This window comes from Schistocerca nitens, chromosome 2 (genome assembly GCF_023898315.1).
Source record: "Schistocerca nitens isolate TAMUIC-IGC-003100 chromosome 2, iqSchNite1.1, whole genome shotgun sequence".
Classification (NCBI taxonomy): domain Eukaryota; kingdom Metazoa; phylum Arthropoda; class Insecta; order Orthoptera; family Acrididae; genus Schistocerca; species Schistocerca nitens.
The window spans coordinates 257,642,240-257,668,327 of NC_064615.1; the positions used below are offsets into that span (position 1 = coordinate 257,642,240).

Sequence of the window (26,088 nt, forward strand, 5' to 3'; positions counted from 1 at the left end):
ACAGAACTCAATTAGTCTTTCTACTTATTGTACAAATAATTCTATAACAGAAAATTGAGAATATGAGCTCCTCTCATAAATTCTGACATCATTTGTCGTGAAGTTATCATTTTCTGCATGTAGCATTCAACCAAGAACATATGTCATTTATTTTTAATTAATTATGTAGAAGGAGATAAATAGAATAGAAAAAAACAAAGCATCTGGGATCTGTTGGTGACTTATTTACTGAATGCATAACAATTAACTGCAACAGTCCTTCACCATAAAATGTATGATGTTTAACACATACAGAAACTAAGTGGAATGCTGAGTCCTGAATTCATGTAAAAGTTGTATTCAGGATTTTAGAATATTATTGCTGTAGGAAGAAATTGGGTGAAGGTCAAAAGAGATTGAGGAGCTGGTGTAAACAATTCCACAGTAATTAAAACAAGACTGAATATGATGAATTCATGTACCAAATGATTACTGTGGTGAATAAGTTGACTTGTTAGTAGTTTCCAGTGCTAATATCACAAAATGTCTCTGCTCTCTCTTGTACTACATAAACTCTCAAGTTTATGTAATTGTCACTATACTGTATAAAAAAGAGAACTATTCTGCATTATATAACAATTGTCTGTCAATGCTCAGCTGGCTCTATTTCTTCAAGAATCCATTCACCTTAATTTTTTGAGAGATTGAGCAACTACTTGTACATTGAAATGTTCTGGTAACTTTTTGAGATAATTTTTGCTTGGTACTGTTTAATACAGGACACTTTGTCCTATGACTACCTGGAATCAAATAACATTGTTTTCTACACAATATATTTTAATAATGTGCAGTGAACCTTTCTTGAGTAAATATTTTGTTTTTAGCTCAACTACATTTGCTGCCTAAGTTCATTATGAACTTTATTTAGAATGCTCATGTCATTGAAAAACATTGTCATGAACTTTGTTTAGGATGCTCATGTCATTGAAAAACATTGTCATCTTCCTGAGAAAGATGAGGTAATTGCTGAAGTAAATAAAGGAATTCTGCAGAGTGGGTATTTACTCACAGGGAATACTTATAAACAATTTTGCGTATCCAATAAAAAAACATTTAATAATGGTTCTTAACAATGACTTATGGGAGAGTGCACTAGTAAGATCAAGGAATGGTTAAAGAAGATTAATGATACACATGCTTCTAACAGTTTGTGATGTCAGCACTGTCCAAACACCATGAAGAACATGCACAATGCTTTAATGTCAATAATACTAGTGTATCATCAAGGCAAACCAGGCTATTTTAGAAAAATATCTAGATCAAAGATACCACTAGGCCACTAAATGATAGTTGCCACTGCAGAAAAAGTAAGATATTCTCATTTTGTAAGATGACAACAAAGGTGTCATGTCAGTATGAAAAGTATAATAAAATTAAGGATACCCCATAAAGCAAGAGCTTTGAAACATTTGAAAGAGTAACTGAAGATGACATAGTATTAGAGACCTAAAAATTCTTATGATACAAGAATAATATGTAAGATCCCTTAAATTTAATTTATGGCCATTAACTTTTCTTTTGTTTTTTATTAAAGTATTATATTCAAGACTATCACAAACTGCTTCCAGCGATAAATACATTGACTTACTGGGAAAAGCTTGAACAATGGGAACCAGACCAAAGATAGTCCTTGACCTCTTTTATAACTGATTCCAGGAACACTGACTGATCGCATGCACTGAGAGAATACAGTCAGCATGATGATAGTCCTGTAATAACAATAAAAAGATATCACCAAAATTAAGAAAGTTTTACTTTTTGGGGCTTGTTTTTCATTAGGAGTCTGTAGTGAAAATTGAATATTTTTTATATACAGGTTGATTCTGTGATGATGTTACACACTTTCAGGAATGATGGCAAAGGATAACTGCATCAATTTCAGATAAGGAACACTTGTTCAAAAATGGCTCAATTGAAAGTTTTAAGTGAAAATTGTTCAGATAACTCTCACAGTGGATCTCTTCTACTGCAAGCATTTTGTTGCTTTCCATATTTTGGGAGGAGGTAGTATGAACCAAAACAAGAAAAAAATGTCCAGAAAACATGGTCTTTAACACTTCAAGAGCTATGAGTGCTTCATCATCTTCATTACTGTGAAACACATCTCTTCTACTGAATAAAGGCTAGCGCTTAAGGTATACACTTTACAGCCCATGCTTATGGGATTTCTTTTTGTTTTTGGTCTGTACCACCTCCTCCAAAATATGGCAGGAAAAAGGCTTTCAGTAGAAGAGATGTGCTGTTAGAGGTGTCAGAGTGGTTTTCACTTACAACTTTTGACTTGGTTGTTTCTGGACCAAGTCCTTTACCACAAACTGCTACATTTACCCTTCTGCATCACTCCTGAAATTTGGAACATCATCATGGAATCACCCTGTATAAATGTCTTACCTTTTTTAAAAAGCATGACACAAATGAAATAAACTGAAATGATATAAGGAATAGATCATAATTTGGCAAAAGAGATATGATTACAGAAAACTATAATCACTGCAGCTTCTTGGTAGAAAGGTAAGTACACAGACTTGTCTTTTTAATGAACATTGTTAATATATTAGGAAGAAATTCAGTAAAATATAACAACAATCTTCATCATCTGTGTATATTTACATAAAAAATTGTAAAAGTTTTAAGTGTAGAAATCTATTTTTGTCTTAAATGTAATGCTGTAGAAGTTTGAGGAGATTCAGTTCAGTAAAGAGGATGAATTATTGTAATATTTGGATATAAGACAGACAAAGATCATAACTGAGAGCTGTTTTTCTCATCACTGCTGTTGATTTGTAATATCAGACAATGTTATATTCCATTTCTGTGCAGTAATCATAGTCAGAAAAGGAAGTTAGTTGCATATTTGATATATCCACTGCACAGTTTTCATCATGAAATGATGTTGCGTCGATCCTTTTAATTGGCTCAGGTTTGGCCTTACCTCTGTTTTTGTAGCATTCTACTATTGTTTTGTCAACCAAGTGGGTGCCATTCTTTTAATGTGCTCATAATATTTAAGCCTTCATTTTCTCATGTCACCATGTATGTCTGTGTATTCTTCTATTTCCTTATTACTTCTCAGCCTATAAGTCTCTCCATCAGTAATTTTGGGGCCTAATAATCCTTATTTCTTTCTTTTGAATTTTTTAAATATCCATCTTTCTATTTAAAAGTTTCTGCTCCTGCTCTATAAAAACATTCATGTTTGATTACAGTGCTATAATGCCTAAGTTAGAAAGCAATTTTTTTATTGTAAATATTTTGTGTTAAGTTGAATGCAATTGCCATTTTTTGACAGTGAACTTTGTTTGCAGCTTTTTCCAGACCGTTCTCTTGTATAATTTTCCCCCCGCATTTAAACTGAGAAATACTTTTTATTTTGCTATATTTCATGTTCAAGAACTTTGGTGTTTGTTTGTTGCATCTTATATATTCCCTTTTTTCGAGTGATATTTGTAGTCCTACTTTTTCTGCAACTTCTTTAAGAATTTAAATTTGTTTTTGAGTTGTGCTAATATCCCTAGTTCAAACTGCCAGATCATCTGCAAAGGTGAGGCAACCTGCTCTAATATTACTTCTATTTAAATTGATTGATTGTTCTGTATTTTGACTCGAGTTCTGCTCTGGCCATTCCATAATTACCTTTTCCAAAACACAGTTAGACAGTAATGGGGAGAGCTCTTTATATCAAATTGTTCAGAAATTTGTACCATGAATTTAATGTTACCTTAATCAGTGTTAGAGTTTTTTTTATCTAGCCACAGTTCCTTTCAAATTTGGAAAAGAAATTCACAATCAACTGAGCTGTTGACCTTTTTAAAATCCACAAATGTATATACAATATTGTTACTAGAAATCTTTTGGTGCCTACGGATTAGTTTTAAATTAAGAATTTTTTCTGGACAGGATCCGTTTGGTCTAAAGCCTGCTTGGCATTCACCAATTTTTTTGACAATACAGTATGTAACTTTCTGAATTTTCATGATGTAATAGAAATTTCAACTCCTTTGTCAAATACTGTTGTTCTCGTAATTTCAGTGGTACCTGCACTGCAATTTGCTCTGGCCAACAATCACTACCTCAAAGCTGGACATTGTAATGTAACTTTTTGGTCATATTTGCAGTGCTACTGCTGTTACTCAGCTTATCAGTTACATACTATTTGTTACCTGTGACAAGAGTTTTCATTTATGTTGTGTTGACCTGGTCTTACTAATGAAGAGATTTTTCAGATTCTGGAGAATGCAAATCTTGAATCAGGAAGTGACTTATTGGATACAGATGAGGATTTTCTGCCAAAGACAACAGATGATGAAGATAGGTAAACTGAGGTGGAATTACTGTTAGTAGACATCTCCCCATCTCAATGGCTGCCACAACATCTGAAGTCCGGAACATTGATTTATAGCAATTTACATTAAGCACATTAACGTTGGTAAGTTTCATGTAATTAATATAATTTCACAATGTACAGAGCTTTGTGCTTGTTTGATGTTATTGTATTCCTACAGTAAAAAGGCTTGGTTCTGATGATGACATGTCTACATGTCAGAGGATTTTATATTTTGACATGTTCTGAAGTAACATGTAAGTGATGTGTTATTTTCACCATTTTCATAATGTACTTTGTTTTTCATATTTTTTAGCTTTTGCAGTACCACTTGATAATGGCCCTACGGCCAAAACTGAAATTGTGAAATAAATCATTTCTACAGTCAACAGCAAATATGATGTCCTTTTCTCTCAGCATACTTGTTGAAAATGAACGGGTTGTTTTTCTGAAGTTCGTTTACTGTGTAAAATAGTAGAAATCATTATACTGTTTTAAATGCCATTAAGATATGAAAAAATGCTACTGAAACACTGAAAAGCATTCTAATTTCAATGGAAAAATTGTTTGTGCTAATGAGAAAACTATCTGACAATAATTTTAAAATTCCTTTACGGTGCTAGGTTCACAGTTCTGTAACATTTTTGAAAGATAACATTCTCATCTGTGAGTGTTAGCTTTCTATCCCAAAGTTAAAATGTTATCCCTAAAAAAATTAAGGAGAGATTCCAAGATCTTGAACTGACTAATGACAAGAAGAAACCAAGAGCAAGACTATTCAGAGCTCTGTATAGAAAAAAAAGTGCTGGTTAATGTCTTACCCCATAGATATTCCCCAGTGTTGTGATGCTGCATCAGCAGCATTCTCAAAGAGGGACAAACCAACTAATGAGACTGTTGGTACAATGGTGAGAGGTGTAACATATTTGAGGATAACACCAATTATGCCTGAAATAGTTAAGACTCAAATTAATTGATAAGCAGAACACCACACTTAAAATTTTAAAAATTAAAAATCACGTTATGCAAAGCATAATTAGTGAACAGTATTAGCACAAAATTATTGCCTTAGTTGACCAAAGATCTGATGGGTCCTATCTTTTTCTTCCTAAAAGTAAATTACATACCATGTTCTGCAAAATGGAGGAAACCATTCACAGATTTATAGTAAGCCTAGTAATGTATAAATATTGAGAATCAAATTTTATGAACTGTTTCCATTTCATGCATTAACAATGAATTATCAATAGTAATCATAAATTATCAATAATATTGATCCAATGAGTCAGTGATATTTGATTTAACTGATTTGTTTCACACTATTGGAAAACACAACTTGATAAGAACATGAGTACTCAAGGAACTGTAAAACGTAAAGGCAAAGAGAAAATATGAGAATAAGCTACACGTGCATTCCAAAAAATGATAAAATAATCTTTGGATCTTAATCTGAAGCCCACTGCGGAACATTGGAGCCTCTGGAAGGTGATGGTATTCATAATGCACTTGTCGGCCTGCTCAGGTGTAGACTGCTGGCATCTCCAGGATTTCTTGCAGGTTTGTTATCTGCAGTGAGGATGAGACTTCAGATTGTATGCCCAGTCTTACCACCAGTCTGACTTGAAGTTGCCGATGCAGAGTCCTTGGTTTCCTGTTGTTCTACTGGAGTGCCCAGTGTTAGCAAATATGCCAGATTTGTGTGGCACCATCAGCAGCTTGTCTTTACACATTATCATGCTATAAAATTCTGGACAGCCCACAGTATGGTGGAACAGGGCATCATTTCTTAACATTATGTGAAAGGGTGTTTTATGGTCTTGGTGCTCCCCATGGCAGGATGCTGATGAAGGTCATACTTAGATATTTTGACTTTGATGTGCTACAGTAAATATGGCAGTTCTGTCTTGACTGGTAGCTAAAGAAACTCTGATGGTAGCTGTAATGTTTCTCCATAAACTATAACTGCTGTCAGTGCTCTGAGATCTGGCTTACATGTTGTGCACTGGCCCAGTAAAACCAGTGGCAATACAGTGTCCGCCTGTTTCCATGTCTTGTAAGTGCAGTTTTTAATGTTCTGCACCAGTGCTCCACCATCCAATTGCTTGCTGGGTGGTATCTGGTTGCTAGTTGGCATTGGAAATTGCAGTAGCCACCAGAAAGATCGCGGGAGGCGCACATCGGCACGGCGCGTCATGGACGGTAGTTGCCGCAAATAGAGTCCCATCCACCAGAGGCGAGAATTTGGCCACGACCTCTGCCAGCGGAACAACAACAACAACAACAACTCAGGCAGCACGGGCCATGCCCAGTCAGTTCACATCGGGCATGCCTATGAGACTGTTCTTGGTCTACTCTGAAGTGCGACGGAAAATGTGAACCGTGTTACTACACAATTGGCGACGAGTAGGGTCATTCTTTCATGTGTTGCGTCGTTGTTCCGGTTTCACGGCTTATCCGCGGCATGGAGGATTTAGTGCAGGTTTTGGTTGAGCAGCAGACGGAGCTCATGGCCACCATGAAACAAGTGCTTCCGGCGTTGCTCTCCACGCCATCTGCTCCGGTGCCGTTTCCTCCTCCCTTTCCCCCGTATGACGAGACAGCGGAGGATTGGGATGCGTATGAACATCGCCTTTGGCAGCATTTCCAGGCGTTTCATGTTGCCTATGCGGAGGTATGTCATGCTCTTTTCTTCTCTTGGATATCTCCCTCACTGTATCAAGTTTTGCGGCAGCTAGCGCTGTTGCAGGAACCCTCGTCCTTGCCTTTTGACGCATTGTGTTCCATACTGTCTTCATATTATCGCCGCCACACGCATGTTGTGGCAGCTAGGGTCGAGTTCTATCAATGCAAGAAACAGCCCAATCAGTCTTACCGGGCGTGGGGCGCTACCCTGCACGGTCTTAGTCGCAAGTGTCATTTTGTCACGGAGCAGTCGTGAGAGTCGTATGCCCATGTTATGGTGCGCGACGTCATTGTTCGTTCAGCCCCTGACAGGGAGGTCCGGCAACGGGCCCTGCAGTTAGAAGACCCTTCCCTCGAGGAAGTTCTGTCCATTGCTCAATCGTATGAAGTCTCTCCCGCCGCCGGTCAACAGCTGGAAGCGTGGTGCGACATCGCGGCAGTTCAGGGTGGCGCGGCCGCGTCCACTGTGTCTGGGGTGAATAACGTGCTAGCGGTACAATCCGGCCATTACGGCCGCTCCCGCACGGCGCGTAAACAGAGTTCCGGCCGCCGGCCCCTGTTACCGTCCTGTGCGTCGTGCTATATACATCACGATCGGTCGGAGTGCCCCCAGCGTTGGGCCATTTGTCGCAAATGTAATAAAAAAGGACACATTGCTAAAGTTTGCCGCTCAGCCTCGAAAGACTCAAAGGAAGCAGTTAAAGAGGACATGGATGTTGACGTTGACTTTCAGGAAGTTTCATCGGGCCAGGCTCCCGACGCATCGGCCCACAAACTCTTTATCAAGGTGTCGGTCCAGTCGTGCCGATTACAACTGCAAGTAGATACGGGCGCGGCGGTTTCTTTGTTGAATGCACAAACTTACTCCGACCTTGGGTCGCCCCCGTTGGCGCGAGTTTACCGGCGTCTACGCAGTTATGGTAAACAGTTAATTCCCCTACTGGGTCAATTCACTACCGACGTGACTTACAAATCAGTCACTTAGCCTATTACTTTTATTGTTGTCAGTGATGCGAGCTCCGCTAACCTTTTTGGCTTGGATGCCTTTCAAGCTTTCGGGTTTTCTATCACTGACACCGTACAGTTGGTCCCCGAAGATGTTCTCTATCAATCATTAGAATCTTTGATCTCTGACTTTCCGGATATCTTTGAGGAGGGCCTGGGGCGTGTTTCAGACTTTGAAGCTCACTTAATGTTGAAGGCGTCGGCTCGCCCGCATTTTCTACGCGCGAGGCAGATCCCCTTGGCTCTCCGCCCTCAGGTAAAAGAAGAGCTAGACCAGCTGACAGCCCTAGGGGTCATTCTTCCCATTTCTTCTAGTGAGTGGGCTTCGCCCCTCGTTATTGTCAGGAAACCCTCGGGAAAATTACGTCTTTGTGGCGATTTCAAGGCCACCATTAATTCCCAATTGGTGGTGGACACCTATTCTTTGCCTAGTGCTGATTAATTGTTCTCCGCCGTAGCGGGAGGCCAATATTTTTCGAAAATCGATCTTTTCGAGGCTTATCATCAGATACCTCTTGATGAGGACTCCAAATGGCTGGTGGTTGTCAACACCCCGTTTGTCCTTTACCAATACCAGCGGTTGGCCTTCGGAATATCCAGTGCCCCGGCGATATTCCAGCGTTATCTTGAGCATGTCACATCGCCAATCCCTCATTGTATTAATTACCTGGACGACATAATTGTCACGGGCCGCAGCACTAAGGAACACTTGCACAACCTTTGCACCCTCTTTCTCAAATTCAGATCCGTGGACTTGCGTTGCAACCTGCGTAAGTCAAACTTCTTCCAACTGTCCATTGAGTATGTGGGCTACACAATCTCTCGGCACGGCGTCCATCCGCTAGGAAGTTTGGTCCAAGGTATCGTCGACCTTCCGCGGCCTGCTTCACTGAAGGAGTTACAAGCTTTTTTAGGCAAGATTGCCTATTACCACCAGTTCATTCCCAGGGCTTCCACCATCGCCCGCCCCCTGTACTGCCTTCTGCGCAAGGGTGTTCCTTTTGATTGGTCGCCTGCATGCGAGCGAGCATTCACCTCGTTGAAAGGCCTCCTCACGTCAGTGCTGTGTTTGGCTACTTTTGACCCCCATAAGCCGTTGGTCCTGGCTACAGATGCTTCACAGTATGGGGTAGGGGCGGTCTTGGCCCATCGCAGCTCAGATGGTTCCGAGCAGCCACTGGCGTTTGCGTCTAAAACTCTTAGTCCCACACAGGCCCATTACTCCCAGGTGGAAAAAGAGGCTTTGGCCATTGTCTATGCTGTTACCAAGTTTCACCCTTTCTTGTATGGCACAAAGTTTCAGTTAATCACTGACAATAAGCCATTAATATCGTTATTTGGCCCCGCCTCTCAGATTCCGGATAGGGCGGCCCACAGACTACAGCGCTGGGCCTTGTTCCTCTCTAAGTACCATTATGACATTCATTTTCGCCTTACCGGACAACATGCCAACGCAGACGCTCTTTCCCATCTTCCGGTGGGCCCAGATCCTAAGTTCGATGGAGAGGAGATTATGTGTTTTCATTTGGATGTGGCGTCCCGCGAAGCGGTTGATGGCTTCCCGATCACTAGTTCTAGAGTCGCCAGGGAAACGGCAGCTGACCCAGTTCTCCAGCAAGTGGTTCGCCTCATTCAGCAGGGGTGGTCATCCTGACCTCCAGGCCGGGCCTCGGACCCTCTTCGTAATTATTTTGTTCTACGAGACCACCTCTCCATCTTGGAAGGAGTTCTCCTTCTGGCTACCGATGATACAGCTCCTCGCGTGGTTGTTCCTGCAAGTTTGTGAAGGTAAGTCCTCAGGTTATTACATGAGGGGCACTGGGATGTTTCCCGTACTAAAACTTTGGCTCGCAGACATGTGTACTGGCCCGGTATTGACAGAGAAATTGAGCACTTGGTGGCCGCCTGTTCCCAGTGTGCGAGCCAACAGGCATCTCCCAGTTCAGCGTTCTCTTCATGGCCGCCTGCAACCCAGGCATGGGAATGTGTTCACATTGATTTTGCGGGCCCGTTTCTCAATGGCTTTTGGCTCTTTGTCATTGATGCTTATTCCCGATTTTCATATGTGGTTCACTGCTCCTCAACCACTTCAGAGGTTGTAATCCAGGCACTAGCAAAAATCTTTTCTGTGGAAGGTCTGCCAGTCACCCTGGTCTCAGACAATGGACCTCAGTTTATGTCGCAGACCTTCCAGGATTTTTGTAGGCGCTTCGGTATTCGGCATATTTGCTCTCCCCCCTTTCATTCACAATCAAATGGGGAAGCCGAGCACATGGTGGGCACGTTTAAGACACAGATGAACAAGTATGTGCACGAATTTCCTGTGGAGGAGACGTTGACGTTTTTCCTGACTGCATACCGGACCACACCTATGGGAGAACGCAGCCCTGGAGAGCTCCTCCACAGGCGCCAACCTAGGACTCTGCTGCACCTCCTTCGGCCCAGTCCTCGCCAGTCTTCGCAAAACGGAGTACCCGGCTTTCCACTGGGTATGTCGGTCTGGGCACGTGGGTTTGGTCGCAATCCACGTTGGATACCGGCAGTGGTCCTGCACCAAAATGGCTGCCGGCTCTATACCTTGCAGACGGGGGACCGGGAGGTTCGTCGTCACCAAAATCAGCTTCGTCCACGTTTGGGCCCCCACCCTTCGACCCCTCGGGCACCGACTTCCCCATTGCCGGCACCTGTGTTGGTTTCTCAGGGGATGCTACCACCCCTCCCCCCTGTGATTCCGCCGCACTGTGATGGCTCTCAGCCTTGGCAGCCTCCAGTCACTCCAGCACCGGCATCGCCATCATTAGCAATGCCCCAGCGAGAGCCGGCCCCCCTCGCAGGCCCGGTTTCTCAGCAGGCTGGTTCACCTGTGGTCGTCCCTTCCCCATTGTCCCCGCCACTGGGTCTTGACCCTCCTGGGGTGGACCAGGACCCAGAGTGCGACGGCCTGTCTCCCGTTCTGTCCCGGGTTCCGGTGGTGGGACGACGGGGGCCTCTTCGTGTGGGTCACTTCCAGCCGTATTCGAAGGTTCCAGCTCGAGGGTTGGTGGATCCCCTCGACTCCTGCCTTCCGATGGACGTGGAGGTTGGCACTCCTGCACGACGCTCCACCTTCCGATGCAGTGGATCACAGTGGCTTCACCCCCCGAAGGAGGAGGAGTGCAGTAGCCACCAGAAAGATCGCGGGAGGCACACATCGGCACGGCACATCATGGATGGTAGTTGCCGCAAATAGAGTCCCATCCACCAGAGGGCACGCAAGAATTCGGCCGCGACCTCTGCCAGCGGAACAACAACAACAACTCAGGCAGCACGGGCCGTGCCCAGTCAGTTCACATCGGGCATGCCTATGAGACAGTTCTCGGTCTACTCTGAAGTGCGACGGAAAACGTGAACCGTGTTACTACAGAAACTGCATTACTTGGAAAGCTTAAGGGACAGTATCAACTTGAATTGACATCCCTGATCCATTATGGCCTCAGCTGGACAGCCAAAATGGGATACCCATGCTGTTACAAAGTCTCTTGCTGTTGTCTCTGCTGAGATATCACTAATTGGAATTGCCTCTGCCCACCAAATGTGTCTATTGGCCATAGTAAATATATAGCAATACCCTTCTGGTGGCACTAGTGGACCAATGTTATCTATAGGGATGTGGGAGAAATGCCTTGTCATCTCTGGGAATTCTCCCAGTGACTTATGTACTCGTCTGAGCATTTTATAAGGTTGTCACACTACGCATGTTCTCGCCATTGACAACAGTTTTCTTTATACCAGGCCAAACTAACCTCTCTGTCATCAGCTTGATGATTGCTTTTGTGCTAGGGTGAGTGAGGTTATGGATACTGTCGAAAACTGTTTTTCATAGTGTTCCAGGCACAAAGGGTATTGGGGTAGGTCTGGGAACATCACATCAAATAATGTCCTCAGTACTGACAACTGCACTAATTGCTACACAAACTTGAGGCGAAAGAAAAATCTGAGAATACCAGGTGTGGAGAGGAAGATGGTGTCAAGAAGCTCCTGATAAATCAATGGTCAGTTGGAGGGGGGTTTCTTTCCTCTACAGTGAGATATACTACTCATAAATAGTAGTTTAATTGCAGTAATTAAATACTGGTAATTTATGTGGAATAATAACAAACTTTGAAATATTAAGCATTCAGAAATTTGTGATTTATAAAACTCAATAAAACCAAATTTCTATGCATGGTTCAAAACACAGAATTCCTGAGATTTTATGAAATTCATGAAAACCCCTGAGATTTCCCTGATTTTTTCCAGGTAAAATGTAATTCCCTGAGAATTTCAGGTTTTCCAGAAGAATCACCACCCTGTTGCTTAGCAGAAGAGCAGTTGATCTGTTCTGTATACATTGTTGCAGCTGCTTACCCATAGCCTGCACTGCACTGAGTCCCCTACAATTAACAGTACACAAGATAGCACCAGTTCTTGAAAAAGAATCAGCTTGCACAATTTATGCCCCTTTTATGTGCCACATGTCTGTTGTAAACTGGCTGCTAAATTATTCTACTGAGAAAATTGTCATAGAAAACACCCATACTTGAATTTGCTAAAAGAAAATGTGACTGATTTGTGATCTGTATATATTACGAATGGTCTGACCTCCATGTAAGGGCAGATATACTGCACAGCTTTATGTATGGGTAACAGGTCTTCATTGTATGCACTCCATTTGGTCTGAGCTTCCATGAGATTACAGGAGAGAAAACCCAAGTGTTTCCAATTCCTTTTTGACATAGCCTGTTGGCTACTGTCTACCACTATTGCTTATGGCACATCTCAGACTGAGTGTTGATATCATCTGACAGTCCTGCTGTCAGCAGTGCTTCAATCTCTGCTGGTTCTGTAGGTGTTGCTGACACAAATTAATGATTTCAAGGCATCTTCTTAATTTCTGGGAATCTAATTGGCATGGAATATCCTTAATGACTCTGATCTTCTCTCTGCCAAAACTGTATGCTTGAGGAATACTACCTGCTTCTGGTGCAAAACACAGTTTTATTCATTTATTAGTACACCATACTTGTGTGTCCTGCTGAACAGTGCTCTGAGGTGTACCTCCTGCAATACTGCCATTTGCAAAAATATCTAGATATAATCCAGTGAAATATATATTTGGTTATCTAATATCATTTTTTATATCAAGTATACAGCAGTCTAACATCATGTATAAAGTTATAAATTTTTGCTAAGCTGTACGACAATTCCAGAGACACAATGTTCATTACAATAGCATCAGTTTAACGCTATTTCAATCTTCTTTCTGTAATTAGATTGTTGAAAATGAAATCACATGGCCAACTTTGTCTTGCCTTTTCTTCTAGAATATGAAGCTGAATGATGTTAGTTATAATTGCACATGCTAGGACAATTGTCTGACTTATTGTGCAATTAAGTGTGTGCTGAATAATAATATGATTATTCCATATTCTAGCATTCATCATTTGTAATACTTTGTTTCCTTTTGCCATCAGCAGTATTTCAAAAGAAGTTAAATCCAATGAGTCACCATTAACAAACTGCCCAGTATTTTAGCTGCTGACAAAATTATCAAGATCTAGTCACTTTACCATAATCATTTTATCATTACAGTTGAACTGGCATCATTTGGTAACATTGTCCATTTTACATTTAACAGGAATAAATGGCGTTACTTGTACATTGAACTTCCAAATTGTTGACATCATCAGATAGGTTACATAGACAAGATTGGTAGAGTAGCAAATAATGAGATACAATTGCACTGGTCACTGTTAATGTGACCAAAAATTACATACATTATGATTTACGCAAGCAGAGGTTAAATAGAAGATGGTGCCAGATTGCAATTGATTTCAAATTTCTAAGTGGCTGTGTTTCTCAATTCATTCATAATGTAGCTAAAACAAACTTTATCTTTTTTTTAGAGAGAGATAGTTCATCAGATAAAAGAAACAGAAACTATCTCCTTGTCTACAAAGCTCTATCATGTCTATGTGGCATTTTCTTAAACCAAATGTCATACATAGATATTTTAAAACAACAAACAGTGTTATTATTGCAGTCTTGGGTATGTTATCTTCTGCTGTTGGTATCTGATTGTAAGCCTTTCTACAACTGACCATGCTGAAGATCATAGCTCCAGCTAGTATATTGTGTAACCCCTTATGTTAGGGGTCTGACAACAGTCTTGCAGCAATGGTAACACCGGTTCCCAGCAGATCACTGAAGTTCAGCGCTGTTGGGCTGGGCTAGCACTTGGATGGGTGACCATCTGCTCTGCCGAGTGCTGTTGGCAAGTAGGGTGCACTGAGCCCTTGTAAGGCAAACTGAGGAGCTACTTGATTGAGAAGTAGCGGCTCCAGTCTCGTAAACTGACAAACGGCTGGGAGAGCGGTGTGCTGACCACACGCCCCTCCATATCTGCATCCAGTGATGCCTGTGGGTTGAGGATGACATGGCAGCTGGTCGGTACAGTTGGATCTTCATGGCCTGTTCGGACAGAGTTTAGTTTAGTTTTTATGTTAAATGTCTGGGATGGTACATGCATTTTATCTTCACAGGGCCTCCAAGTGCTGTCTTTCTTTTTTACCAAATGCTATGTTGGTGCCCAAGGACTGTCCAGTCTGTGTATAGTGCCAGCTTGCATCATCTGTTCAAACTCTGCTTTTGCTGGAGTGAAATGGTAAGATACCAATCTTCTTGGCCATTGAGAAACTAGTTGGCCAGTTGCTTTTTTAATATGATGCACTGTGATTTTTTGCACTTTACCTGGTTGGCTATCAGCTTCCTGTCTGGTCTCCTGTACAAGTTATAGGGCGAGAAGGTAGTATTTGTAGAACCTCTGCCTATAGTACCTGTAATGATTTCACTGTCCACTGTAAACTGCATTGCACTGAGGTTTATGTACAGCCTTTACTAACTAAAAAGTTCACTCCTAATATTAGTTCAAATACATTTGAGAACAAGAACTTCCACTGCTGAAACCCAGGTCAACTTCCACTTTGCAATCACCATACACTGTTATGGGCGAATTATTGGCTGCCGCTATATGGATAGGCATGGCTACAATTGTGTTTGTATCCTGTCTGTCTGGTAGCATGCTTACATCAGATCACAAGTCAATCAGATAGCAATGTTTTGCTTTTGTTCCTCAGATACAACCAGCTTGATAATGTAAGAGCATGACTGATTCTCTGCACATATGGCCAAGCTGGCATTAATTATTTGCTCAATCTTGAATGCTGTGCATTGATTAAATTCTCTTATGTGCTTGATATTGCTTTCAGGACCCATGTTGTTTCCTTTACTTAGAACTTGGTGCTCTTGTGGAATTTTGTTGCTTGTTGCACCTACTACAGGCCACTGAGCCCATTTGAATATGCGCATGAAGACATGAATCTTGTGGCTCAGTCACAAAATTGCCTGTGATATCAGCACACCAGGTTGCATTGCTTCTCTTGTGCCATTTGTCAGTCTGCTTCCTTCTTCTGAAATGATGGAGTCCTATCTTTTTCATTTTGTCTGGTATAGGTCCACTCATCAACTGTCAGTGCTGAGTCTGCTTGGAATTTTAAACTCCTAAGCTGATCCCTAACATTTATTTGCTACTTCTTCTGAATAACTGCTGATTCCCCCAGCTGACAATCACTGGCTGCTTGCGTCATTACAGACAGGCTGTCTTATCTATATTCACATACACCTTGTCCATTACTGCAAGTACCGAGTTGATGTCACTTCTCCCACAAGCTGCCACTGCTGTTTTTTCCAGTAAAGGCAGCTGCATCAACCATACATGATGTGGTGTCACATTAAATATTGCCTCTTCTCCAACAATGCTCTTTGAGTGATACCAGAACTCCCACAGCATTGTGTCACCAACATGCTCACTCTGTAATAGCTGCTGCAGTTTTATGTAACAATTTGCATATTCGGCTAACTAGCATTTTCCTCAAATGGGGGTATTGTTGCTCTGAAGGTAGTTTCAATATAATACCTGAGATCATTGCCACTGCCTGGGCATCTACATTGTTGACTGCTACAGCAAAATTCATGCAGGCATTCATAATGTTATTTTGCATAAATGTCAAGTCAAACACTGTGAACCACAACTATGGCTTTTCCAGCAGAAACTTTGGAATCTGCATTTTCGTTTGTGGGTAACAAACTGTGTTAGACTCATTGAGCAAGTAGCTTGTCTTATTTTCAGCTTGTCCCATCATTTGCTAAGATAATTTTGTGTCCTTTCATGACCTGTTTTGAGCTGGAAGGTAATCTATTTTGTTTTGTAGATCTTCTTGCAGCTGTAACAGCTGCATCTTTATCTGAACCCATTTGGCATTTTGACACAAAGTCACAATTTGGCTTTGCACCTTTCCTAGGGTGTCTATGCTTTTCAGTTTTCCATGGTTCACTATTTTATAGTAATCATCCATTATTCAATAATACTGATACAATGAGCAAGCAATATTTGGATTACTTGATTTATTCCACACACTGTTAAGAAAAAATTGAAATGAGCGTGTGGCATTGTTGGCTGGGAGGCCCCATCAGGGGAAGTTCGGCCGCCCAGTGCAAGTCTTATTTCAGTCGATGCCACATTGGGTGACTTGCGTACCAGTGATGAGGATGAAATGATGATGAGGACAACACAACACCCAGTCCACAAGGGGAGAAAATCTCCAACCCAGCTGGTAATCAAACCTGGGCTCGCTGCATGGGATACAAGCACGTTACCACTCAGCCAAGCAGGCGGACACAGTTAGGAAAATGTATATTGACAAGAATGTGAGTAAACAAGGAACTGTAAAACTTAAAGGAAAAGACAAAAAGTTACCACAGTAAGATGTGCCTACAGTCTAAAGAACAATAAAATACACTCTGCTTCTAAAACCAAAGCCATTCCTTCTTGCATATATATAACGTTTTGTAGTACATAATAACCTATCCTTTAACAGTAACCATAATTCTCATGTAAATGTTAAATATGAGGTACTATAGGAAAAAATCTGAAAAATATAATTAAATAAACAGTAGGTTTCTGTGAAGCCATAGCTTTTTCATTAACTTTGTGACAGACTAAACTGAAGGCTTTTCGAGCACAAATTACATTATGTTACATGAATTTTATTTCATGGGCTCCTTACAGAGACATTTCGGGGATGCAGAAAGAAGTCAGTGGTGTATATTTTATTTAAGTACAGCACAATAAAATGAATTAACTTTACAAGTCTTTGTAGTATTGTAATACTAATATTAATTATACTATAGCCTAACACATTAATTTTAAGAGTTTCTGTGAAAATACTCTTCAGCAGTGTAGAAGGAACTGCCCAACAGAGCTTACTTTCATTCAATCTTAAATACCAGTGCATTATGCAGAAGACATTTAAAATGCTGTGATACGTTGATGAATACCAAGAATCTCACTCCTTTCATTAGTAATCCTAAATCCTGGAAGTCTTAGTAGAGGTTGCTTTTGGTCTACTATTGTGTTCATATTTTACTGTAGTTTGAGAAGAGGGAGATACTATTAACAAAGGACATCAAGAAATGTATGTATCAGAAAACAGGTTCTAAAATTCCAAGTTTTTAAAGAGGTCTCTGCAAGATAATAATTATTGCGCCATACTATTATTTTGCGAAAATATTATCCCTGCACATAGAGTTTCTCAAAAGAGACTGATTGTATAACTCATTAGTGAATGCTGACTGAACTAGTTTCTTCATTAATTTTTTTTTTTTGTTACATGTAAAAGGTGTGGCAGTGAAACAGGCAATTTGGCAACCCTAGAAATAGCACATCAGAAAATGTGAGTGGTGCCATCTAGACAATAAACCTTTGCCATTGACCTTAATTTCAACATGGATCAGTGAATAATGTGCTGTTGCCATGAAAGCATTTAACAAAAACTATGGCAATTATGTGGCTGCCCAGAGTGTATTTTGTGCTCATTACAATCTTGCAGGCTATGCCCTAGTCCTGTCAGCACATGTTATCAAACTGTGGGTACACAGGAAATGCGTGATACAGTGTGAAATATGGGTGGAAGGGCATAATGTGTGTGCTCACCAGTGAATGTTGTAAGAGTGACAGAAGCCTTCAGCTGAAGTCCATGGAAAACATTGCACAAGGAACTGCTCAACCACCCATAGGAAATTCAGAAAGCATGGACAACCTCCCAAAGAGACTACGCTTTTGCCAACAATTGTTGAAACTAATGAACGACAACCCAAGCCACTGCAACACTGTGATCATGAGCAACAAGGCAAATTTTTGTATGTCAGACTTTGTAAACAAGCAGAACTTTAGATATCTGTCACTTGAAAATCCTGAAATGCTTGATGAAATGCCACTTCAAAGTCAGAAAATAGTCATGTGCTACAGTGTATCATCATTTGGAATCACAGGGTCTTCTGTTTTTGAAGACAATTGTAACAATATTGTTACTCTTATGTTCACATATTAAACCACTTCCTAGTGAGGCAGACTGCTGATCTTCTGCAACTGCAATCATATTCTTCCATCAAGATGGGGCTACATGCCATACCTTGTGGCATTCCATTAACATGCTACAGCTTTCCCAGTCATCTCATCTCCAAGAACTGGGATGTTTTCTAGCCTCGCAAGATTCCCTGACCTTTCAGTGAGTGATTTCTTCATTCAAGTTCGTTAAAAACCTCAGATCTTCTGGTGAGAACAAACCACACACCATCCAGCAATTGCAGGATCAAACATGAGAGGAAATTAATCAAATTACAGTTTGTGAAGCAAAATGGTGGCCACCAATGTGGTCTCATTTTCAAGTGATAGGCATTTCAAATTGCAAACATTGTAAATTCATATGTATTTCTTTTATATCACTACAAATAAATTTGAATTGCTGGTAGAGGTTTAAAATAACCCATTTCACTGCCACATATTTTAGTTGTCATTACATCAGCCGATCATATCAGCCGAAAAATGAAAACAATGTGGGACACAGTGAAGGGGGAGACTGGGAGATCCAGGAAAGGTGAGGGGTGGAGAGCTTTAAGATTAGTTAGTTAGCTAGTTAGTTACATGTTCCATGAATCATTTTACATGATAGATTGTAATGATGTGGAATGAGACATTTTGCATTCATGTTGTAAATTAATTTGTACATGTAGTTACATTCTGAACATTTCTAAGTTTTTTTATTTTCATATTTTTATTACAAGATGAAAAAAGATATAGAGATGTGAATTAGTAATTCCTACCTGCCACCTTTTAGGCATCACAGTAACAGAAATGTTCTATTGAATACAAGAGTTGTCAAGGAGAAGTTACTCAGTTTGTTTTCCAATTTTTCTTTGCTGTCTGTCAGACATTTTATATCATATCATTGTATTTCATTTCATCACTGGCTAAGTGATCAAAAATTTTTGTTGCAGCATTGTGCACCTTATTTTGTGCTAAAGATGACCTTATGTGGAGTAATGAATGTCATTTTTTCTTCTGACATTGTAATTATGTACATCATTGTCCTTTTTGAACTGTAGTGGATTATTTACTACAAACTTCATGTGGGAGTAAATATACTGTGAAGAAGTAATCAGAATGCTCAATTCCTTAAACAGATATCTACAAGACAATCATGAGTGAGCATCACATATTATTCTTACAACACCTTTTTGTGCAATGAGGAGCTTCTTTTTTCAGGATGAGTTACCCCAGAACATTATTCCATATGACATTATCAAATGAAAACATGCAAAATATATAACTTACCAATTTGTCTCCATCCAAGGTTTGAAATGATTCTAAGCACAAATGTGCCTGAACTAAGTTGTTTTAGGAGTTCAAAAATGTGTTTGTCCGATTTAAATTCTCACCTCTCTGTACCCCTAGGAATTCTAAAGTTTCCACCCTATTTCTTATTTCTTCATCATGTGTTACACTTATCATTGGTGTAGTACCCCAAGATATGCAGAACTGAATATGTTGTGTCTTTTTGAAATTGAGGGTGAGACCATTCACAGAAAATAAGTCACTGATACTTTTAAGAATTTTGTTTACCATTTCATCTATTTCCGTACATACACTTGGATTGATTACAATGCTAGTGTCACCTGCAAAAGTACTAATTGTTGTATATTAGACAGAAGATTGTTTACATATATGAGGACCAGTAGTGGAACTAAGATTGAACCTTGGGGAATCCCATACGTGATTTCTTCTCAGTCAGAATTATGTCCCTGGACTATATAGCTTGAACTACTAAGTACAACTTTCTGCATTCTTTTGGTTAGATATGACATTATCTGTTGGTTGGCTATGCCATCAATCCCAAAAAATATCTATATATTTAGGAGAATACTGTGATTCACATAGTCAAATGCTTTAGAGATGTCACAGAAAATACCAACCAGTGCCATTTTATTATATAATGCTTGTGAAATCTGGGGAGTGAACATGTAAATGGCGTTCTCAGCAAGCAACACTTCTGAAACCCAAACTGTGATTTTCTAAGGTTACTATTGTTGCTAAGGTGAGATACTATTCTAGAATACATCACCCTGTCAAAATTTTGGAGACTGGTGTCAGGAGCGAAAGAGATCAGTAATTATTGACATCTTTCTTCTCGCCATACTTAAAGAGGGATTTTCTGGAAAAATGCCTTGATTTAGATATAACTTACACATTGCACATAAGAGTGAGATAATTACATGGGAACCAATCTTTAGTACTCTATTGGAAACACCATCAAAACCTGATGAGGTTTTATTTTTGAGAGATTATTTTCTTAATTTCAGAAGGAAAAGTTGGTGACACATTAATATGACTGAATTGCTTGAGAATTACATTTTCAACATACTGCTGTGATTTTGCTCTTGAACTTTTTGTCCCTATGCTTCCTACTATATTTGAGAAATGATTATTAATCCATCTGCTATCTGTGACACATCATTTACAGCACTTGCATTCAGTTCAGTAGAGATGTTGTCTTCTTCTGTGGCTGATTGTTCTGTCTCTCATTTCACTACATTCCATACAGCCTTAAGTCTGTTTCCAGAAGTACTGATTTCTGACATTATGTTCACATTCCTTGATTTTTTAATAGCCTTTCTTAGTAATATTGAGTAGTATTTGTAGTGTGCAACTACTGTAGGGCCCCTACTTGTTCTTGCCAAAAGATACATTTCCCTTTTCCTTTCACAAGATACTTAATTCATCTAGTGACCCATTATTTTTTAATGGCCTTTTAGTGTCCTTTCTCATTAGCTTATGCGAAAAGCTATTTTCAAATAATGGTGTAAATTTATTATGTAATAGATGAAATTTTATGTTAGAATTTGGTTCACTATTAATTACATCCCAAGTCATCTCCTGTAAACTGTTCTTAAAAACATTTGAAGTAATTAATTATTCTAACCGATTACCAATGATTAGTAGCCATGCTGTAAGGCACTATGTTATTTATCCTAATTAAATGTGCATCATGATAAGAGAGGACATCTGTTCCTGGGTAAACAGTTATTTTCTTTCCTTGAGCTTCATCAAATAAAACATTATCTATTAGGCTCCTATTGTCTTTATCCATCCTTGTTGGAAATTTAATTACTGCCAACAAATTGTAGGAGCCAAATAAGGTTTCCAGATCATTTTGCTTATCAGAATTCTTTCAAAAATCTACACTGAAGTCACCACAGACCACTCACCGCTTGCTGCTGACAGGTAGCACAGTAAGGAATCCAGATTCCTCATAATAGTTCAAAATTTCCCAGTGACGATCTGTGTATAGTTACAATTAAAAGTGAACTGTTTTTTAGTAGTAATTCACAAGTGCACACTTATATGTGTCGATCACAACAAAATCTTCTTGTCTCAAATTTTTTTGAACTTCTGTTCTGTCTTAATATATGTAACAATTCCTCCTTTTGCTATGTTAGTTCTGTATGAGTAATCTGCAATAGTGTAATCTTTCATATGTAACTTTTTCTATACATGTGATTATGTGGTGCTCAGACAGGCACATGAAGTCTATCTTTTCAGAGCTCTCTAAATTTTCCAAATAGACAGAAAGCTCTTCTACCTTATTACTGAATCCTCTAATATTTTGACGAAATATGAGACCTGTTCAGAAAATTCTGAAACTCTGTCCATAAAATTTTTCTATACTTAGCATTTGGAACTGTGTATCAATAACTAAAAGGTATTTTGACTTCTGGAAGCAGTCTTGGTACGCCTCTCGCTGGATCATCCAAAGTGCCATCTGCAAGTTTTCTTTTATCTTGGCTTTCACTGCAAATCTTTGTCCTTTCAATGGGGTTTTCACCCTTGAAAATAAAAGTCTGCAGGGGTCAGGTCTGGAGAGTACGGAGGATGAGGCAGCACAGTGATTTAGTTTTTTATGCAATAGTCACGCATCAACAGGGATAAATGTGTGGGAGCATTATTGTGATGCAAGAGCCATGAATTGTCTCACCACATTTCAGGTCATTTCTTTCTCACAGGTGCCACAACAAGTCCTAATAATACCATTGATTAACAGTTTGTTCTTTTGGCACACATTCATGATGAACTTATCTTTCAAAGTCAAAGGAAACTATCAGCATGGCTTTGACATTTGACCTAACCCAGTGTGCTTTTCTCGGTCTTGGAGAACCTTTCCTGACCTATTGTGAGGATTGAACCTTGGTCTCAACATCATAACTATAAATCCACATCTCATCATCAGTTATGATTCTCTTAAGGAACATCTCATTCTCATTTGTGTGATCTAAGAGCTCTTCACAGATTGAGAGGTGAAGGTCTTTTTGGTCTTGATTCATGAACTGTGGTATGAATTTGGTGGCAGCACAATTCACTCCAAGATACTGAATCAGGATTTCATGACATGATCCAGCTGAAATATTATATTCTTCTGCAATCTCTCAGACAGTCAGTCTGTGACTGGCATGCACAATTTCATTGAATTTCTTGACATGAGCATCATCGGTAGACGTCAAAGGGCATCCTGAACAAGTGTCATCTTTGACTTCTGTCTGGCCATTTTTAAACTGTGTGATCCATTTGTAACACCAAGTATGGCTTAAGCACTCATCACCATAGGCTTCCTGCATCATTTGGTGTGTCTCTGTAAAGCACTTCTTGAGCTCCACACAAAATGTAATACTGACGCATTGCTTGTCTAACTCTGCCATCTTGAAATTCGTAAACAGTGAGAGACAACATTCTACTCAAAATAGCACTGAGCAATAACTAACAGGCTTACAAAAATGAAACTTTCTGCAGTTACAAATTAAACACTGGCATGCGCAGGGATGACAACTGCATTTTGCTCCAACACACCATTGGTACAAAATTTTGAACGTACTGGAATTTTTTGAGCAGACCTCGTAAGCTAACCATACTTTCTGTGCATTCTTAAGCATTCTGTGGGACCATTCTGCTATTTTTGCTTCTTTCAAGACCAGGTGCCTGAATGCTGATTCTAATCTAAAAAAAACTGTCCGTTTAACACTAGTAACAACAAGGATGATCTGTTCAAGGGGTTCCATTGCCTGGAATAAACTCAGTTTGTTCATCTGATATTTGTGAAAGTAAGATGATCTTCAGCCTCTCATTCAATATAGTGAGCTCGATTTCACTGGTATGGAAGATAAGGACTATCATTTGATAGTTCTCACAGTCAGTCTGTTACCTTGACATTGGTTGCAATATTCAGCGAACAGCTTGCCACAGTAATCTCTCCATACTTTGGCAATGCCTTTTGTGTCTGTGACGATATTCCCTTGGTCATCTTTAATAATCTGAGTCCTGGCTGAAAGCTCCCTCACCAAGTATTTCAACTTGTTGTATAGCTGTGAACTGCCATTCTCCATTGCATGTGCCTCTAGCTCTAGGCAAATTTCCTTAATATTGTTATTCTTGTCTTTCCTGCAAGCATGTTTAATTTCATTATTCATGTTTTTCACAAGTTGTTCTTGTTGTTCTTGATCTGTGAGTTGGATGTTAAGTTATCTTCCATTCAGAGCCAAAGCTTAGTTCGACATCTAGTGTTGTTGCTTCACTGTGATATTAATCTTTGCATATTTTTGATCTTGTTTACTGCATCTGTGACCCATTTTCTGGCCCTCATCCCAGTTATGTCACAATTTCCATCTAGGTCAGGTGGTCCAGTGCTTCAAAGTACTTCTTGGAAGATTATTGGATCAGGGGTTTTCAGCCTTTTTGACTTTATTTTAGTCAGTGGTTTACTCAACTTAATTTTCAGGTAGGGCCACAGTAGACAGTGATCATATCTGCATTCAGCACTAGGTTTTGTTTTGACTCTGTGGAAAGAGGTTTCCATCTCTTTTCAACAAGGATTAGTCAATTTGGTTCTTGTAATGTCCATTTGGGGAGGTCTGCATAAAAAAATGATGTTCGTTATGTTTAAACAAGGTGTTCATTATGGAAAAGTTGTTGTCAGTTGCAAACAGTAGCAATCAGTTGCGTCATTTATTGTGTAATCTGAGGCCATATTGTCTCCCAATCTCTCACAAGTGGTTTTCCATTTAAATGGTTCTCATGGTCAAATTGAAATATCTCAAAATAATCATAATTCCCCTTTATTGTAGTGCTGTAATGGTGTCTTCTTTGTTTGCATAGAAGTCTTCAATTTCTTGGTCATCTACAACAATGGTGGGTAGATTTACCTGGATAAGACATAATTTATAAGGTTTGGTGTTGAGGGTGAACATCAATATTCTCTTGTTGATGGATCTGTATGTCTCAACACAATGGGCCATATGCTGGCTGACAAGGAATATGATTCTATTCTGACCAGTAACATCTGCCCTGGCAAAGTATAAGACATGATTCTCCATTTCAAAATGTCCACAGCCTTTCCAGTGAGTTTCTGACAAGCCAAAGCTGTCACTTTGATACTTATGTAATTCTTGTTCCACAGTGTGAACTTTCCCTTTCTGAAGTAACCCTCTGACATTCCATGTAGCTATTGCTTTACATTTGTAAAATTAGTCTGTCTTCAGTTGATCAGTAGTAAATTGACCATGCAGAGCCTGATAATTCACTTCTGTGCTTCAGGTCACACATTTCACATTGTTTGGCCTGGACTTAAACTGATGCTGATAATTACTCGGATTGCGCAGCATGACATTTTTCACTTCTTGCCTTTTCACGTTGCAAACATTGGATTTTAATCAGGTGGTCTCCACTTGCCTTCTTGATCGTTACGCCACTGGACACCTAGTGGCTGCTCCTCCTTTAGAGGCAGTTTTCCACTCCAATAGAAAGAGGGTACCCTATGCCCTATGCACTCATCCACCATCTGAGGAGGCCTTTGGCACTTGATAGTGGGGGTGGGGGTGGGGGTGGGGGTAGGGGGGGGGGGTTGTCCACTTATACTGAAGGTCACTCTGTGTGTGTGGTCACAGTTTAACATCATGCCCATCATAGAACTTCTTTCTTAATCTTTGTGTTAGTCTATTGCAACCTATTAAGTATTTATTCTACCCATATATGGCTGCAAGTTCATCTCAGACAATGTTTCCCAACAGAATGAGCATTTAGTATAGAACATATTACTTTTAAGTCAGGTTCATTCATCCATTGAATGTTAGACTGGGAGCAGCTACTGTATTAAAGTGTTACTGTTGGTAATAAGTTAGGTCTGGGAATGAAACTAGTTATTATTTTAAATTTAAATCTTTCAATATACAACACCCACAGACAAAAATATAACAAAAATATTTTTTCATTTATAAAAAACATAACTTACCAAAATAACCAATAAAAACTTGTACCAAGGCAGATACTGCTATTGCACCAGAAAGCTCTCTCATTCGAACTTGCCAAAGTTCTTGCCGTTCATCAGGACTTAAAGAAGTAATGAATTCTTCTGACGGACACTTCCATGTTGGAAGGCTCAAAATAGCAAGTGTAGGAACCAAGAATGATATAGTTCCACCCTGCACTATTGGTAGCCTGAAATTTAATAATAGTAATAATAATAATCAACAATAATAATAATTATTATATACAACTACAGAAATCTGTTATTGATGTTGTTGTT

General features: G+C 39.8%; 1 protein-coding gene across 2 annotated transcripts in view; it reads right to left on the bottom strand.

Moving 5' to 3' along the window:
* Window positions 1-26,088, bottom strand: part of LOC126235982 (solute carrier family 23 member 2) — a 281,884-nt gene that overhangs the window by 45,462 nt on the left and 210,334 nt on the right. For both annotated transcript variants that reach the window (XM_049944964.1, XM_049944965.1), the window contains exons 4-6: window positions 25,795-26,000; window positions 5,182-5,308; window positions 1,628-1,748 (exon numbers count right to left, since the gene is read on the bottom strand). In XM_049944964.1, the coding sequence (XP_049800921.1) occupies window positions 1,628-1,748; window positions 5,182-5,308; window positions 25,795-26,000 (454 nt within the window). The remainder of the gene's footprint in view (window positions 1-1,627; window positions 1,749-5,181; window positions 5,309-25,794; window positions 26,001-26,088) is intronic.